The 17,901-nt window shown below is 54.8% G+C and overlaps 1 protein-coding gene across 4 annotated transcripts in view; it reads right to left on the bottom strand.

The window, feature by feature from the left end:
- LOC143833973 (uncharacterized) overlaps positions 1-17,901 on the bottom strand; it is a 47,535-nt gene that overhangs the window by 4,302 nt on the left and 25,332 nt on the right. Inside the window, exons 2-6 of one of the 4 annotated variants that reach the window (XM_077330384.1) lie at positions 14,950-15,064; positions 14,231-14,301; positions 13,896-14,028; positions 11,205-11,324; positions 9,579-11,007 (exon numbers count right to left, since the gene is read on the bottom strand). In XM_077330384.1, the coding sequence (XP_077186499.1) occupies positions 9,579-11,007; positions 11,205-11,324; positions 13,896-14,028; positions 14,231-14,301; positions 14,950-15,064 (1,868 nt within the window). Of the gene's footprint in view, positions 1-345; positions 479-673; positions 745-2,937; positions 3,044-6,067; positions 6,153-9,578; positions 11,008-11,204; positions 11,325-13,895; positions 14,029-14,230; positions 14,302-14,949; positions 15,065-15,594; positions 15,744-17,901 lie in introns of those variants that run through there. The other 3 variants (XM_077330383.1, XM_077330382.1, XM_077330381.1) reach the window with 3 other exon arrangements.

Here is a 17,901-nt window from a genome sequence, read left to right as displayed (position 1 = left end):
GATGACTTCCCAGTTGCAATCCAGATCCCCGCTGACCCTCTGCAAGAACACGCTGGGCACCAGCAGCAAAGGCCCTTTGCGGAAGCAGCAATAGGAGGCCAATAAGTGCTCTTGCTGAATCTGACTGGGGAGGCAGCACACTGATCCGTATCGTCTTGCACCCAGGGGCACCCCACGTCCTTCGTGCAAGGAGGGAATGGAAACAAACAAACAAGGCTCGTAGGGAGAGTGTAAAGCTCAGCATGAGTTCAGGCTAGCAAGAAGAAAGGGTTCTTCAGTTCTATTCAAAGCAGGAAAAAAAATAGGGACACGGAAGGACCTTTGGCCCCCAGGACAGCCCCTTACCCACAAAGGCCACATTCTCAGCGTTCTCCCACATGACTTCCCTCCACAGAGCCCTTTGGGCCGGATCCAGCAGGGCCCACTCGGCCGAGGAGAAGGAGACGGACACGTCCTCCAAGGAGAAGGAGGGGAGACCCTGGAAGAGAAAGCAGACCCCCCCCCAAGAGATCACGCCTGGCAGAGGGAAAGGGACAGGATGCAGGTCTTGGGAGGGGGGGAAGGGAGGGGTGTTCAGAGGACCTCTCGCCCAGACCCCTTGTAGAAACCGCAGGAGCAGAAGCCCCCCGAGAAGGGAGGAGGGCCCAGGCTGCCCCCTGCTCCTCTCTCCTACCTGGACCGGAAGAGCAGCAGCCGCTTCCTCCCCTCTGAAAAGAGGGAATCTCAACAGCATCTCTTCACTGCCTGAGAGAGACAAAAGGGGGGAGGGAGGGGGGGGAGGGAGGGTATCTGCTTGGTTATTCCGTTCTTCATGCAGCCTCTTTGCAGGGCTGAAAAATCTTTCCCTCTGTACACATTTTAAACCCTTCTGAAAGTAAGGGCCATTTCGCACGGCTTCAAAATAGCACAATGGTTGCTAATTGGAAACGCTACTAATTTGCCATAACCCACGACGTCGTAGACAATCTGCAACAATGCTGAAACCGACCCGCAAAAAGCGCTTCGTTGTAGCGCTTTCAGGGGAATCCAGAAAAGTGGATTCACCCTCCGGATAGCGATACACTCCTGCAACCAATCTGCAACACTAGCGCTAAAGACCTGTGCGTTACCATTGTTGCGGGTTCTTCAAAGTCCCTCCTCCTGAGCCTGTCCTCCAAACTTCCGGCGAAGCGATCGCCATTTTTTTTTCTCCGAGCGAGCGGGGATAAACGCACCAGCGAGCCTCCTTCTGTTTAGAGGCTTCCCTGGCTTCAGTCCTTCACCTTTAGTCACTAAGCACAAACCACATAAAAGCCCGTTTGCTGAAATAAAGTCCCTTTATTTTTTACACATTAATTCAGCCGAAAATCGGGCCCGTGAGAGGGGGGGGGATTTTTTTTTTATCACTCGAGGCAGCGTGCCAACGATCATACAATCAAACGACAGCTCACATTAGGCAGCTGGATGGGTCTCTCCGTTGCAACGAATCTACCTAGATTCGTTGCTATGGGTCTGTTTTTTTTTAAAAAAAGCTTTCTTAAAGGGAAAGGGGCTGTTTGGGAGCATGCTAACGGCTGCCCATTGGCTGCTTGACGGCCAGGGGCGGGACGAGCTTGGCAATAGCGCTTCCTTTCTAGCGATTTCTGCCGAGACCGGAAGCCTGTGGGAAACGCTAAAAAACGCAACTGATTCCACTACAAAGGCAGGTGTGCAAAACGACGAATTCCACTACTTTAAATGGCGATTTTTCATTCCGCAAACAATTTGCAACAAAGATCCCCGTGCGAAAAGGCCCTAAATGTTGTGGGAGGCAGGAGAGAAGCTCCAGGGATGTATCGGCCTCAGGGATCTGTAAATGTTGCCCGTATATCTCAGACTACGGCAGGACCTGCATCTGGCCCAGGGGAGGGGGGTGTGGGGATGACGCTGCATGACATGTCACCGTCAAATGCGGCCCGGATGTGACTTAGAATCATCTGTGCACCACTCGGGGAGCGGTATAAATACTTGGTTAAGGGGGGCGGGGTGTCCGGGATACAGAACCCCAAGGGGCCAATCAGAAGGCCCACGCAGAGGAGCGCCTTCCGATTGGCCCATTATCCCACTGCCTGGAGGTCGCCGCGGCCCCGGTGAGTCGGAAGGAAGGCGGCCGCCCAGGGGGAGGCTTCCGTGAGGCCCTGCTCCGAGGCTTGCAGGGAAGCTGGGGAACTGGTGGGGAGGGGGGCAGCCGGGGGAGGCGGCCCTCGGAGCAGGCCCTCCGGGCCCCCGACACCCCGGGCCTGCTCTGGGACCCGAAGGGAAGCAGAGGGGTCAGCGGGGAGGGGGGCGGGCGGCGGAGCCTTCACTGTGGCACTCGGTACAGACCCACCGCGTCCACGATGTGCCAGGTCTGCTCTGAGGCCTGCAGGGGAGTCGGCGGGGAGAGGGGCCACCGTGGGAGGCTCCTCAGAGCAGGCCCGCAAGGAGCCTGGGGAGTCGACGGAGAGGGGGGTGGCCAGGGGGTGCCCCGGCCCCTTCAAAGCCTTTCGTTACAGACGGGCTTTGAAGCCTAGTAGAATCCTAGAGGTGGAAGGGACCTCCAGGGTCATCTAGTCCAACCCCCTGCACTGTGCAGAACACTCACAACCCTCATTCACTGTCACCTCCCCCACTTGAGCCCTCACAGAATCAGCCTCTCCGTCAGGTGGCTATTTCTTTAAACTCGTGTAGCCTGTGGAGGGTCTGGGCCGTCCCAGGCAGGGCTTCCTCTTAGGGAAGGAAGGCAGCCGTAATGGGGAGTATTTTAATACTGGGAGGCTTCACCCCCCCTGAATGTGCCCCCTCTCCTTTTCCAGGCATCCCAGTTAGGGGACATTGAGCACCGCAAATTAACTCCATGCTGGCTGAACATGTATTCAACCTCCCCACCCCTCAAATTCACAGGGTGCCCCAATCCCTTCCCGGCACGACCGTCCTTACCCCCGGAGAGGGCATCTGGGGCACGCTCCACGGCCAGCCCCTCCTCGGACGGAGCGCCTCCTGCCTCTGGGATTGCAGCTTCCGCCTTCACGGAGGGTCCCAACATCTGAAAGAGCAGCAAGGGAGAGGGGTAAGAGATGGAACGAAAGAGACCAAGCCGGGGGTCCTGCCCCACTCCCAGGTGCTGAACCCTTCTGTCAGCAGACCTGGTCAGTTTTCTGAAGGGATGAGAAATGCTCTAATATAGGAGAGGGGTAATTGAACGATTAACCCCTTAAATGGCCAGCAGGGGAAACTTCAGGATAAGGCCAGAGACGGTGGCTTGAATGGGACCTACCTGGAGGAGCCCCCCTCACCTGCTCGGCCTGCCTCTCCTCCTGGGCCTGGCTCAGGAGGAAGCCTTCGGCCAGGGCCACCGCCTGGGCGCTGCTCTCCGGCCCGCATCCTCTCACCCAGCCCTGCATCTCACGGGGCAGGAGTGACAGGTGGTCAGTGCTGGGAAGTGCAGCTATGAGCAGTTGAAAATCCCCAGCATGTGCTCTAGGAGCCAAGCATGATTAGTCTTAGCTCTCTCTCCATCGGCTGTTGTGTGGCATGCAGTCTGCCTGCTGCCTAGCAATAGAGGATTGCAATGTGTTTTCTTTGTAACCACTCTTTAAGTTTTTGGACTCTGCTTCAGTAAGGAGACTTAAGCAGATGAATACAATATTTTTTCATGTAAATAATATTTCCTAGTAAAGAGTGCTTCTTTTAAACTGCAGAGCACCATGAATCTGGATCTGTGCATCCACAAAGATATCTAATAACTGCACACTTTCAAATGCTCTGATACTCTGCCGCTCTAATTTCCTGGTGGCGTTCGGGACCAAGTCAAGTCCAAAACCCCCTAACAATTTATTCTTTAAAAATAAGGGTAAAAGGTGTCAGTATTAGCCTCCCATGTAAAAGCAATTCAACAACAGCAAACAAGGACCCTGTCAGAACTCCAGACTTGGACAAGGAAATTTCTATTTTGGAAGGTTTCTTTATTCTCAAGCAAACAGCATCTAACACAGTTGAAGACAGAACTAAAGGCAGAAGCAGGAGTTCACAAATACAGAAGAAGGATCATTGGTCCTTATATGCCGCTTTTCTCTACCCAAAGGAGGCTCAAAGTGGCTTACAATCGCCTTCCCTTTCCTCTCCCCACAACAGACCCCTGTGAGGTGGGTGAGGCTGAGAGAGCCCTGATATGACTGAAGAAGAAGAAGGTTGGTTCTTATATGCCGCTTTTCTCTACCTGAAGGAGTCTCAAAGCGGCTTCCATTCGCCTTCCCTTCCTCTCCCCACAACAGACACCCTGTGGGGTGGGTGAGGCTGAGAGAGCCCTGAGATTACAGAAGAAGAAGTCGGTTCTTATATTGTAAGAGCTGGGGCTCTTACAATTTCTATTTTATGGTATTATTGTTATGATCTTGTTAAATTATTATTGTTATAATATTACTACTGTTACTGTTACCATGTGTTAATTGTATCCTTCCCTGTTTTCTGTAAACCGCCCTGAGCCCTCGGGCAGGGTGGTATATAAATATAATAAACAAACAAACCAACAAATAAATAAATATGCCACTTTTCTCTACCCGAAGGAGGCTCAAAGTGGCTTACAGTCGCCTTCCTTTTCCTCTCCCCACAACAGACACCCTGTGGGGTGGGTGAGGCTGAGAGAGCCCTGAGAGAACTGCTCAGTCAGAACAGTTTTATCAGTGCTGTGGTGAGCCCATGGTCACCCAGTTGGTTGCATGTGGGGGAGTGCAGAATCGAACCTAGAAGTCCACACTCCTGACCACGACACCAAACTGGCTCTCCGCCAAAAAGCCAGAACATCCCCTTTCCCCTCCCTCCCCTGGGAAGGGGATGACTCCGGTTTCAGAGGAGACTAAACATTTCTCTTAGTCCAGGGCGGGTAAGCTGAAGGGAGTGCAGCCTGAGTGTGGCCGGCGGCAGCAGCATTGTTGTTAACTGGGGCTTGTGCAGGCGGGCATGAAGGAACGGGCCCCGGGGGGCATCCCCAGTCAGACCAAGCAGGCAGTTCCGGTCATCAATTAAAGCCCAAGACGGAATTCCCGGGATTCTGACGGACCCCAATGGCCCAGCCCAGGCCTCTTTCTACACAGAGGAAAACACATAAATTGCCAGATCCAGACGCTTAAACCAGAGGCTAGTCTATGAAATAGAGGGAAGGGCAGTCGAAATTGCTGGAAGGAAAAGGAAAACAGAACATTGTCTATGTGTAATTTGAAGTTCATACACTTTATTGTTTCCCTTCCCGCAGCCTTGGCCTTAATGCCTCTGCCCTGACCCTCTGCCCTCCGCAATCCATGCAGGCCTGGCTGGGCCTGACCCCCTCCTGCCCCAGGCCAGGGGGTCCCTGCTTGGCCCCCTGAAGGGCTTCGACCCACCGGAGGAGGAGGAGGAGGCTCTTGCAGGGGGGGGGCTTTTCTCCACCTTTAAAAACAAACATGCCTAAATCCACATATATTGCAGAATGTTTCTAATTCCCCCGTGTAAACCACTCACAACACCCGGACACACCTTGGGACTCGTTTAACCCTTTCTGCTTCCCTGATTCCAACACAGGGGGGTCCCGTCCCGACCCCCCCTCCTTCCCCCTCTGAGACAAAGGCCAGCTTTCTGTGCCTCCTCTGGGTTGCCACCTCCAGCCTGGGGAATCCCCAGAGATTTGAGCCCGGACAGGATAGGGGAAGAGAGAGGCCCCAGCCGGGTCTCCCGGGGGGAGGGGGGGCTGATCTCGGCCGCCTGGAGATTCCCGGTCCCAGGAGGAGATCTCCAGGTCCCGCCTGGAGCCTGGCAACCCTCGCTCGCTGGGAGGCTGGAGCCACCCACAGAAGAAGGTTCGTCCCGGTTTCCCTGTCCCGAAGGACTCGGATTATAAAGCCCCCCGCGGTGCAAATGGGGCGCCTAACAGGGGGGCCAACCTGCAGGCGGGGCCTGGAGTTCTCCCGGGACGGCAGGAGAGCTCCCGCTGGCAGAGCTCCGGTTCCCGGGAGAAACCCCGCCCTGGAGGGAGGCCTCGGAGCCCCGCCCCCATCTCAGCCCCCCAAATGCCCCCTCCCCTTGCAGGAGGCCAGACCTTGCTCCTGAGGAGACCTCCTCCTCCGCTCGGCTTTCCACGGCGGCGGCGACTCCGGATTCCCTCCGCTTCGCTTTCCCGCCCCTCCCCCTCCAGGCCCCTCCCCCTCTCCAAAGGAGCGCTTCCTCCCTCCCTCCCTCTCGGCCTTAACCCTCTCGGTGCTGCAGAGGGAGGTCGCGGGGCTGCTCGCGAGTAACTGTGCCAAAGCCCCCCCCAGCGCCGGTGCCCTCGCCCCCCCCACCTCCTATGGGCCTGGGGGCGCTGCCCGCCCTGCCTCAGCCCCGGAATCGGGGGGGGGTTCGTGTTCCGGGCCCCCCAGAGGCCTCCTCTGGCCCTCCGGCTGCAGACCCAGCCGGGCTCCCCCGCAGCGCCTCTTCCCCACACGCCCCCTCCCCCCAGGAGACCCCCAGGTCTGCGGCAGAGGCGGTGGGCATGGGAAGCCCCTCGTGGGACCAGGGCCGGCTGGGTCCCCCCCCCCTCCCGTCCCCCTCTGCCCCTCTGGAGGCCTTTGGTCTGGAGAGGGTTGACCTGGGCGCCGCCCGTCTGGGTTTGGGTCTCCCCAGTGGACTTCTTTTGGTTGCCACCTATTAATCCATCAATTCATGTATTGGATTGAGGCCGCGGGCGGCTCCCATGGAGCGGGTCCGCTAACAGCAGCCAAGCGGCCGGAGAGGAGGCGCCTCTCGGCCCCAGCCCGGGAGAACCTCCCGCTTGGACTCCCGCCTCCCGCCTGCCCCGCGGGGTGGGCCCCTCGGTGGGGAGCGACTGAAACCCCCTCGACCCACGGCCTGGGGAGGAGCTCCCTCTCTGCCGGGCCCGGCCTCCTCCTCCTCCTCCTCCTCCTCCTCCTCTGGCCCGGGTGGGCGTCCTGGAGGGACCCCCGAGACCCCCTGAAACACCCTTCAGGCTTCCAGAAGCCCCCGGAGAGCCCGGGTGGTGCAGAGCACGGCTGGGGAGCAGAGCTGTGGACATGCCCATCCCATCCCAACAAGAATATTAGAAAATGGTGGGATTGCAAGAGCCTCAGCTCCACTCTGACTGGGACCCAGTGGGTTGGGCAGATGGGTGCATGTCGTAGTGGGGGGGGGGGCTTGGGGGCCAACTGGACGGGATGGTCCTGGTCGACCTCAACCCAGTGCCTGGCGGAGGAGCTCCCTTTTGCAGGCCCTGCAGAACTGTTTGGGTTCCCTCAGGGCCCTGATCCCCCCTGGGAGCTCCTTCCACCAGGTGGGGGCCAGGATGGAGAAGGCTCTGGCCCTGGTTGAGGCCAAGCGGGCTTCCTTGGGGCCAGGGACCGCCAGGAGGTTGGAGGTGGTGGAGCACAAGGCTCTTTGGGGAGTGTAGGTGGAGAGGCCTCTCTTGCTTACAATGTGGTTTCCGAGGGCTAATGCCACCTCCTGACCTTTCCCCTGGTGGGCACACGTGCGGCCCGGCCCAGCAGGTCAATTTTGTGGTTACGGCCGCCTCCTGCTGGGCCTGGTTGCCTGGATCCTGCCCTTCCTCAGCTTCAAGGATTCTTGAATCCTTGAAGCCAAAAAAAAAAAAAAGAGGGGGGGGAGGAGCACAGAATAAGATTCTTGGATGCTGGGGGGGGCTTTGTTGATTTCATGGGCTATGAGCTGAACTGTGGCTCTCCAGGTGTCCAGGGACTACAATTCCCATGGGGCTCTGTCAGCCTGGCACAGACTCATGGTAATTGTAGTCCTGGGATATCTGGAGAGCTGCAGTTTCGCCACTCCTGACGGAAGGGGCCATTTCCCGCCTTGCCTCCCGCCCTCCCGGGTCCCTTGGCAACCCCAGATGAAGCCCGTGAGACTTCTGTCCTAGAGGGGCCCGTGGAGGGGGCTGAAAGGAGAAGAGGCTCTTTTCCTCCTCCCTTTTCCATTTGGGAAGCCCACTCCGAAGGCACAGGCAGCTTTGCTACTTCCCTGCTTGTGCGAGAAGAGGGAGGCTTCCCTGCAGACTCCCCGAAATTATGGACGGAAGCTGCAGGGCCTTTTCGGTGTCAGCCCCCACCCAGAACATTCTGAAGTCATCCCTCACTGACCTGATCCACATAAGCAGTCACAGAAATGTCCCTTGGGGTGCTAGCTTTCTATGAGCAGGGAGTTCTCTGATAATTCAAAGCAGCACTAGGATGGGCTGTGGCCAGAGGGAGAGCCTCTGCTTGGCCGGCAGGAGGTCCCGGGTTCAATCCCCAGCAGCATCTCCCGTTAAAAGGAGCAGGGAACAGGTGAGTCGGCCCGAGAGGCGGGAGAGCTGCTGCCCGTGAGAACAGGTGGTCCTCCTGACCTCCTGGCACCAAGGGTCTCTTCCACAATATGGCCGCTTCACGTACGGGCAGATCTTGACCGTTTCTGGGTTCAGGGCCTGAATCTTCCGTGGTCTTATGCCTCTGTGGAGTTTCCAGTTAGCAGGTCCATTGGAAACAAGACTTCTCCGACTGAAGAAAATGGCAAACAGAAGCAAGGGTTTTCCTTGCTGTTACCGATAACCAAAACCACAACCACAAATCCTTGCCCCAATTCAAATTTTGGCACGTTCACCTACGTCCCCCCTGTCCCCGGTGAAGGTTCCCACCAAAAGCGGCCGTTGACTGAGACACAACATGCATTCCAAAATGGACGGATCCGGTGGGAGAAAGCAGCCTAGGAGGACTGTAAAGATGAGACGGCTACTAGTGGAGCAGCTGTGGAGAAACGGGGACCCAATTAAGACACAGGATAAAAAGAGGTCAGAGGAAAAGCCAAAGTTTAATCACAGAACAAGTCAAAACCCTCCCAAATAAACAGACTAAAAGCATTACAGGGCCAGATGATAAAAACGGGGGTCTACAACCTGGGTCCGCCCAGTGAGGGCCCATCGTGTCTAGCCTTCCATCCCACATGGTGGCCAACCAGTTCTGATGGACGGCCAATACCCGGGCAGGGAGACCATCAGAGGAGCCCAAGAGAGGGGAACCACTCCGGCCCATCACGAAAGCCACTGGAGACACCATCTTGGACTCTCCTCCTGTCATTCTCTCCCTTAGATTTTGAGCCCTTTGGGACCTGACTCCCTCATGCACCGCAGGGCTAGCGTCACAATACGGAAGCAGCAAGGACCCACCACTCCCCAGGTGACCACTTTCTCTCCGGATCATCTAGTCTTTGAGAATGAAGGTTGGAGCACCCCCAAAACCTGCTAGCAGGATGGGCTGGGGAGAAACTGGGTTTGTGCAAAGCCTCTCGACAGCTGCTTGTCATCTAAAGATGTTTGTAAATTAGGCATTCCAGCTGGTCACAGTATGTTCATGCCAGTAGCAGAGAGGCTGGAGATATCTGCTATACCAACTTGTGTATTAATCAGCTGACAGGGGGAAATGAAGTTTTTGCCATTTCTATGGCAGAAATACACTGGCAGAGAACCGGAACTAAAGAATAGTGCCTGAGTTATTTGATGCTGTTGAAGACTGTTGTTCAACCTGAATCTCTTACTGAGCATTCAAAGTGTTTCTCCCCTGTGGATTTTTTGATGCCGTTGGAGATGGCCACTCTGACTGAATCTCTTTCCACACTCTGAGCATTCAAAAGGTTTCTCCCCTGAGTGGGTTCTCTTATGATCTTGGAGGTTGCAACTCCCCCTGAATCTCTTACCACACTCTGAGCATTCAAAGGGTTTCTCTGCTGTGTGGGTTCGCCAATGTTCTTGAAGACTGCCACTTCGATTGAATCTCTTTTGACACACAGAACATTCAAATGGTTTCTCACCTGTGTGGGTTCTCTGATGCTGTTGAAGAGTGCCACTCTGACTGAATCTCTTCCCACACTCTGAGCATTCAAACGGTTTCTCCCCTGTGTGGGTTTTCTGATGCTTCTGAAGATTGCCACTTAGACTGAATCTCTTCCCACATGCTGAGCATTCAAAAGGTTTCTCCCCTGTGTGGGTTCTCTGATGGTTTTGAAGAGTGCCACTCTCACTGAATCTCTTTCCACAAACTGAGCATTCAAATGGTTTCTCCCCACTGTGGGTTTTCTGATGCTGTCGAAGACTGCCACATAGACTGAATCTCTTCCCACATGCGGAGCATTCAAATGGTTTCTCCCCTGCATGGGTTCTCTGATGTCGCACAAGAATGCTACTAGCACTGAATCTCTTTCCACATACTGAGCATTCTAAAGATTTCGCCCCCGTGTGGGTTCTCTGATGCTGTTGAAGACTGCCACTCCAACTGAATCTCTTTCCACATTCTTGGCATTCAAAAGGTTTCTCCCCAGTATGCGTTCCCTGATGTTGTCGAAGACGGCCACTCACACTGAATCTCTTTCCACACACTGAGCATTCAAAAGGTTTCTCCCCGGTGTGGGTTCTCTGATGGTGTTGAAGATTGCCATACCAACTGAATCTCTTTCCACATTCTGAACATACAAATGGTTTCTCTCCAGTGTGGGTTCTCTGATGCTTTTGAAGATGGCTATTCTGACTGAATCTCTTTCCACACTCTGAGCAATCAAAAGGTTTCTCCCCTGTATGGGTTCTCTGATGTTGTTGAAGATTGTGACTCCGAAAGAATCTCTTTCCGCACTCTGAACATTCAAAAGGTTTCTCCTCAGTATGGATTCTCTGATGTTGCATAAGATTGCTATTCTCACTGAATCTCTTTCCACACAATGTGCACTCAAAAGGTTTCTCCCCTTTGTGGGTTTTCTGATGCTTCCAAAGTTGGCTACTCTGACGGAATTCCTTTCCACACACTGAACATTCAAAAGGTTTCTCCCCAGTGTGGATTTTCTGATGCTCTTGAAGAAAGCGACTGTGACTGAATCTCATTTCACTCACTGAACATTCAAAACGTTGTCTGCCTTGATTCCTGGTATTTTCTTTCAAGTCTTCATTTTTATCTCTGTCTTCCATTTCCTGATGAAGTTCCTCACCCTCCTCAGTCCTTTGATCTTCCCCTGCTGGAATAAGCAGAGTGATCCTGTTAGCCTTAAGGATACCTCCCCCCCCCCCACAGCTGACCCCTTGCCCAGGAGTTTCTGAGCCTCCACACTGCAGGCCCCAGAAGACCTTGCCCCCCTCACCCAGCGGGCCGTAAGGTTAACAAACCCAACATCGCTCAGGAGCGAATCAGAAATGCCCCCTGGAGGACACTCACTCTCAGCCAGCCCGCCCGGGAAGGAAATCTGCTCTTGGGATCCTCTTGAGCAGCTCTCCAGCCTGTCTTCCAGTACAAGGTCGTTGTTTGTCCCCACGAGAGCCTCTCCTGAACTTCTGGCTTCATTCAGAGAGAGAGAGAGAGAGAGAGAGAGAGAGGCCATCTCATGTGGGGAACAATTCAATCGAAGGAGGGAAGTACAAGGATCAAAGCCCACAATCGGAACCAGTACCAGGGGGATGGACCTGTGAAGCAAAGCGCCCAGGTCCCCTCAAGGGTTAATGTGATTGTTAAGTGGCCTCCTCTGAGTTGCAGGTCCAAAGACTCTCCCTGCAGCTTTCCTTTTCCAAGGCTGGGCTCAGGATTGTGGGAATTAACTAATCCTCTATTCCGTGGTGGAACCGGGAGAGGAAACAGATAAGGAGACTATTAAAGGCTTCTGGAAAATTCCATCGAGATGGACCCTTGATGGGGTCCTGAGGACCATCTGACCCGGGAGAGGCCGAGAGCATCATGCGGTCATATTATTGTTTATCACACGGCATGTCCAGCCAGGAGAACTGAGGGTTATGTGGCAGGACAAGGGGGTTTAAGGCGGTTTCCCATTTCATGCCTCCGTGTCATGACCCCCCCTCCCCCCCGTGTTCAGGATCCCCAGCCCCAAAGAAACCAAAGAGGCCTGACTGAGGGGGTGGCCCCCTGGACGTGGAAGTTCTTGAGGCTTTTGATCCTCAGGGACTTCATTGTCCATATGGATGAGGCACTGAGCTTCACAAAGTTTGTGGCCGGTCCCACCCATCAGGGAAGGAGGGAGAGAGAGAGAGAGAGAGAGAGAGAGAGAGAGAGAGAGAGAGAGAGAATAGGGGCATGGTAGGGCCATTGTGGGGATCAGAAAGTGACATTGTAACAGGTGATGAAGAGAGGCCTGAACTGCTCAATTCCTACTTCTCATAGAATCCTAGAGTTGGAAGGGACCTCGTGGGTCATCTAGTCGAACCCCCTGCACTATGCAGGACACTCACATCCCTATCGTATTCCCAGCGGGGATCTTGACGGTACCTTCGTCAGATGGCTCTCCAGCCTCTGTTTAAAAACTTCCAAAGATGGAGAACCCACCACCTCCCGAGGAAGCCTAGTTCCACTGAGAAACTAGCTCTCAGGAACTTCTTCCAGAGGTTTAGACAGAATTTAGAATCATAGAATCACAGAGTTGGAAGGGTCCTCATGGGTCATCTAGTCCAACCCCCTGCACTATGAAGGACACTCACAGCCCTCTCACTCATCCACTGTCCCCTGCCACCCTCTTGAACCTTCACAGAATCAGCCTCTCTGTCAGATGGCTCTCCAGCCTCTTTTCAAAAATTTCCAAAGATGGAGAACCCTCCACCTCCCGAGGAAGCCTGTTCCACTGAGAAACCGCTCTAACTGTCAGGAACTTCTTCTGGATGTTTAGACGGAATTTCCTTTGAATTAATATCATCCCATTGGTTCTGGTCTGTCCCTCCAGGGGAAGAGAGAACAATTCTGCTCCATCCTCTATATGGCACCCTTTTAAATACTTGAAGATGGTTATCAGATACCCTCTCAGTCCTCTCCTCTCCAGGCTAAACAGACCAAGCTCCCCCAACCTTTCTTCATACATCTTGGTCTCCATCTTTCCTCCGTCTTCTCTTGCAAAGAGATTCGTCCTCAACGTGGCAAAATCATTTCATGTGATGAGAGATGGGAGTGGTGGCCCAGGATCACTCTGAGGGCAGCCTATAAAAACTTAGTTTAAATGAAACCAAATCCTCTGGGCCCGATGAAATCCAAGAGTGATTAAAAAAACTTGGAGATGTAATTTCTGAGCCTCTATCGATTATTTTGGGCAATTCTTGGAGAACAGGTGAAGTGCCAGAAGACTGGAGGCGGGCACATGTTGTCCCAGTCTCCCAGAAGAGGAAAAAGGAGGATCCAGGCAACTACTAACCAATTGGTCCTTGAGCAGCTAGAGTGGATGGCTGTAATTACTAAGAGTCAGCATGGCTTTATCAAGAACAAGTCATGTCAGACCAACCTTACCTCTCTTTTTTTTGAGAAAGGTTCTACCTTGCTAGATCATGGAAATGCTGTGGACATTGTTTACCTTGATTACAGTAAGACTTTTGATAAGGTTTCCCATTATATTCTTATTGGCAAGTTTGTAAAATGCGTAGCGGATCCAATTCCTGTTAGGTGGATCAAAAACTGATCGCACCCAAAGGGTGCTTGTAAGAGGTTCATCATCTTCTTGAAGAGGGACACGGGGAGGGCTCTGTGCTGTTCAACATATTCATAAAGGCCTTGGGTGAAGGAATAGAGGGGTGCTTATTAGATTTGCAGATTCCACTAAACTGGGAGGGGCAGCAAACCCGCCTTCTTCCCCAGCCAGAGGCCTTCTGGCTTCAAGGGACTGAGCTTCTCGCGACCGTGCCAGAGGCACCCTGCCACGGCCTCCAGACATCACCTCCTACCTGGTCCCTTCTAAGTGGAGATGCTGGGGATCGAACCCGGGACCTCCTGCAGGCCAAGCAGAGGCTCTGCCAGTGAGCCAAGACCCCTCTCCAATAGCAGAGCAGACCTCCAAATGATGTGTTCATATTCAATCGTTTGATTCCTGCCTCACCACAAGGGCCCCAATTCCCACGTTTTGCACCCGGGACAGCCCCTTACCCAGAAAGGCCACATTCTCAGCGTTCTCCCGCATGACTTCCCTCCACAGAGCCCTTTGGGCCGGATCCAGCAGGGCCCACTCGGCCGGGGAGAAGGAGACGGACACGTCCTCCAGGGAGAAGGAGGGGAGACCCTGGAAGAGAAAGCAGACCCCCCCCCTCAGAGATCACGCCTGGCAGAGGGAAAGGGACAGGATGCAGGGCTTGGGAGGGGGAGGGAGGGGCGTTCAGAGGACTTCTCGCCCAGACCCCTTGTAGAAACCGCAGGAGCAGAAGCCCCCCCCCCCCCCCGAGAAGGGAGGAGGGCCCAGGCTGCCCCCTGCTCCTCTCTCCTACCTGGACTGGGGGTGCAGCAGCCTCTTCCTCCCCTCTGAAAAGAGGAAACCTCAACAGCATCTCTTCACTGCCTGTTAGAGAGACAAAAGGGGGGGAGGGAGGGAGGGGGGGAGGGAGGAAGGAAGGGAGTTTGGTTGTTTGTTCTCTGCCCCCTTCCCAGGTGTGGGGAACCTTCCCTGTTAACACTAAACACATCTTAAATGTTTTCTTTACAAAATCCTGGTGTAGGCGGAAGGGAAGCACCAGATCCGGAGGAGCCTCAGGGATTAGAGGTGCCGTCTGCGGGGCCCATCTCCGGCCTGGGGGGACGTAATGGGGGGGGGGAGATGAGGTCTCATGACACGTCACCGTCCCAATCAGTCCAGGCATGACTTGAGCACTTTTGGAAACTCAGACAAAAATGTTTCCAGAGGGCCTCTTGTCAGGCGAACTTCACCATCAGGTTCTCAGCCCTCCCCAAAACTCCCAGCAGTCCTCGGCCACCACCGACCCCCCCCCAGCCAACTCCCCCCCCCCAGCCACACTCAGGATGCCCCTCTGAATACAAGCAGAGTAGCCAAATTTCCCCAGGACTCTTGTGCCCCACAGGCTGGTTTCCAGAGCTCTGCTGCCCCAGAAGCTGGAGGCTCCATTTATTCACTCTGTGCTGTGTGCAGAAGCATTTAATCTTTCAACTCTGGACCCCTCAAATTCTCAGTGGGCCCCCGTCACTTCCTTACCGCAGGAGAGGGCATCTTGGCCACGCTCCACGGCCTGCGCCCCCTGCCCCTCCTCGGACGGAGCTCCTTCCAACCCAAGGAGTGCATCTTCTGTCTTCACGGAGGGTCCCAGCATCTGAAAGAGCAGACAGGGAGAGGGCTATGGGGTGGAATGGGGCGTGCCCCACCTCCATCCGCAGACCTGGTGAGTTTTCGGGACAGATGAGAAATCCTCCAATAGAGGAGGGGGCTGAAGGAGGCTGCTAAATCTCCAACCCCTTGATTAACCCTCTGATCTTGGTCGCCTGGAGATTCCTGGTCCCAGCAGGAGATCTCCAGGTCCCGCCTGGAGCCTGGCAACCCTCTCTCGCTGTGGGGCTGGAGCCACCCACAGAACTAGATCCGCTTGGTTCCTCCCGGTTTCCTTGCCCCGAAGGACTCGGGATTATGAAGCCCCCCCACACACACACACCCCCAATAAACGCGAACGCGGTGCAAAAGGGGCGCCAACCTGCAGGCGGGGCCTGGAGTTCTCCCGGGACGGCAGGAGATGTCCCGCTGCCAGGGGTCCGGTCCCCGGGAGAAACCCCGCCCGGGAGGGAGGCCACGGAGCCCCGCCCCCGCCTCAGCCCCCCAAATGCCCCCTCCCCGTGCAGGAGACCACACCTTGCTCCCGAGGAGACCTCCTCCGCCTCCTCTTTCCCGGGACGGGGCTGCGCGGCTTTCTCCGGCGGCGGCGGCGACTCCGGATTGCCTCCGCTTCCCTTTCCTGCTCCTCCCCCTCCCCCTCCCTCGGAGCACTTCCTCCCCCCTCCGGCCTTAACTCTCTCGGTGCTGCAGAGGGAGGCCGGGGGTCTCCTCGCGAGAAAGGCGGGATCCTGCGGGAGGTGGTTGGGGCGGAGGCCCGTTGCGCGCTGTGCAGGGCTGGCCCGCCACTGTCCCGGGGGCGCAGGAGGGGCCCCGAGGGCTTCCCCAGGGAGCAAACCCTGCTTGGGGTCGCGGGGAAGGGCGGCAGCTGCTAGTCATCGGGAGGGCCGAGCTTCATTCCCCGCCCCTCCCCCACCTGCAGCCAGCGGGGGGGCCTCGGGCTCGTCACAGTCCCCACAGAGCAGTTTCACTCAGAGCTCTCCCAGCCCCACCTACTTCCAAGGGCGTTTGTTGTGAGGGGCGGGGATTGTAGGCAGTTTGGGACTTCTTCGGGTACAAGACCCAATTCTTCTTCTTCTACCTTGTTAATGCAGAACAATACCCGTCAATCTATTAAGATGAATGTTGAAAATAATCCCGGGCGGGGGGGGGGGCAGGGGAACATGCTGCATAGGGCCATGCGTCCTCTGGGAGGGAGGTTCCTTTCCCCTTTTTGGGGCTGGATCGTGGGAGGTCTTTGAATAAGGTGACCAGATTGTCCCACTTTGGGAGGGACATCTGGGGGCACCTGGCTAATTGTACTTATGTTGAAATTAATATATATATATATATATATATATATATATATATATATATATATATATATATATATATATATATATATATATATATATATATATATATTACAATACTATTTTTGCATTCTAAGTGTTCTATGAAAAATTTTATTGCTCCATGTAGACCAAATTTTTAATCAAGAACACCCCCCCTCCCAGTCAGTGGTGTCCCGCTTTACCAATGTTAAAATCTGGTCACCTTATCTTTGAGCCCCCTTTCTCCTGGCTTGCCTTTGGATGGTGAAGAACAGTTAGGCAGTTAGGGCTCTCTCTCTCCTCTCTTGCTTACAGTGTTGTTTCCCGGGGGCTAATGCCACTTCCTGGCCTTGGGTGGACACACGTGGGGCCTGATGGGGCTAATTTCTGTGGTCACAGCTGCGTCTGGTTGCCAGGTGCCTGTCCTTCCTCAACGGGGTGAGGGGGGGGAGCCTGTGAGGGTGAAGCAGCAGTGGGGGGTGGGAAGCCAAGGACTCCCTGGCCTCAGTCAACGTTATCGGGACCCCTTGGTGAAGTTCTGATCAGGTGTGCAAGAAGAGAAAGAAGATGGAGACATGAGAGAATAAACTCGTTTTTGGAAATAAAAAAAACACAAGGTTTTTTCTCTTTTCAATAACATTATTTTACTCTTTAAACCTCAGGTGCTTTGTCCTTTTGCATATTTAAACTCTGCCACCCAAAACCGTATGACTTAATGGGGGGGGGATCCTCGCCTCGGAGCCGGGACTCTGTGCCAGGGGTGGGCCATGACATGCTGGCTTTCTGCTTTGATGGTTCAGGCTCCTTATTTGTCCCTGGATTTGGGGACAATCTCTTTCCCTTTTCTCCCCTGCCGGAGCCAAAAAACTCTCATTCCACCTGCAGCCTAAAAACCTCTCCCTTCAGCAGAGGCGCCACGGAAGTTCAGGGGCATTAAAAAAATTTTTCATTCCTGGCTTTTTTTTGGGGGGGGGGGCGGTGAAGAGCGCAAAATAAGAGCCTGAATCTTAGATGCCTGGGGGGGGGGGCTTCATTAATTTGGTTATGCTAGCTTTCTATGAGCAGGGAGTTCTCTGATAATTCAAAGCAGCTCTAGGATGGACTGTGGCCCAGTGGAAGAGCCTCTGCTTGGCCGGCAGGAGGTCCCGGGTTCAATCTCCAGCAGCATCTCCCGTTAAAAGGAGCAGGGAACAGGTGAGTCGGCCCGAGAGGCAGGAGAGCTGCTGCCCGTGAGAACAGGTGGTCCTCCTGACCTCCTGGCCCCAAGGGTCTCTTCCACAATATGGCCACTTCACGTACGGGCAGATCTTGACCGTTTCCGGGTTCAGGGCCTGAATCTCCCGCGGTCCCTATGCCTCTGTGGAGTTCCCAGTCAGCAGGTCCGTTGTGAAAAGGACGGCAGACAGAAGCCAGGGTTTTCCCTGCTATTACTGACGACCAAAACAGCAAGCAGAGTTTGGGGCATCCCGCACAACCCCTCACCCCAATTCGAATTTTGGCACGTCCATCTACA

Source organism: Paroedura picta, chromosome 3, assembly GCF_049243985.1.
Source record: "Paroedura picta isolate Pp20150507F chromosome 3, Ppicta_v3.0, whole genome shotgun sequence".
Lineage (NCBI taxonomy): Eukaryota > Metazoa > Chordata > Lepidosauria > Squamata > Gekkonidae > Paroedura > Paroedura picta.
The sequence above is the reverse complement of the archived record's forward strand: the minus strand, read 5'-3'. Positions and strand labels throughout refer to the sequence as shown.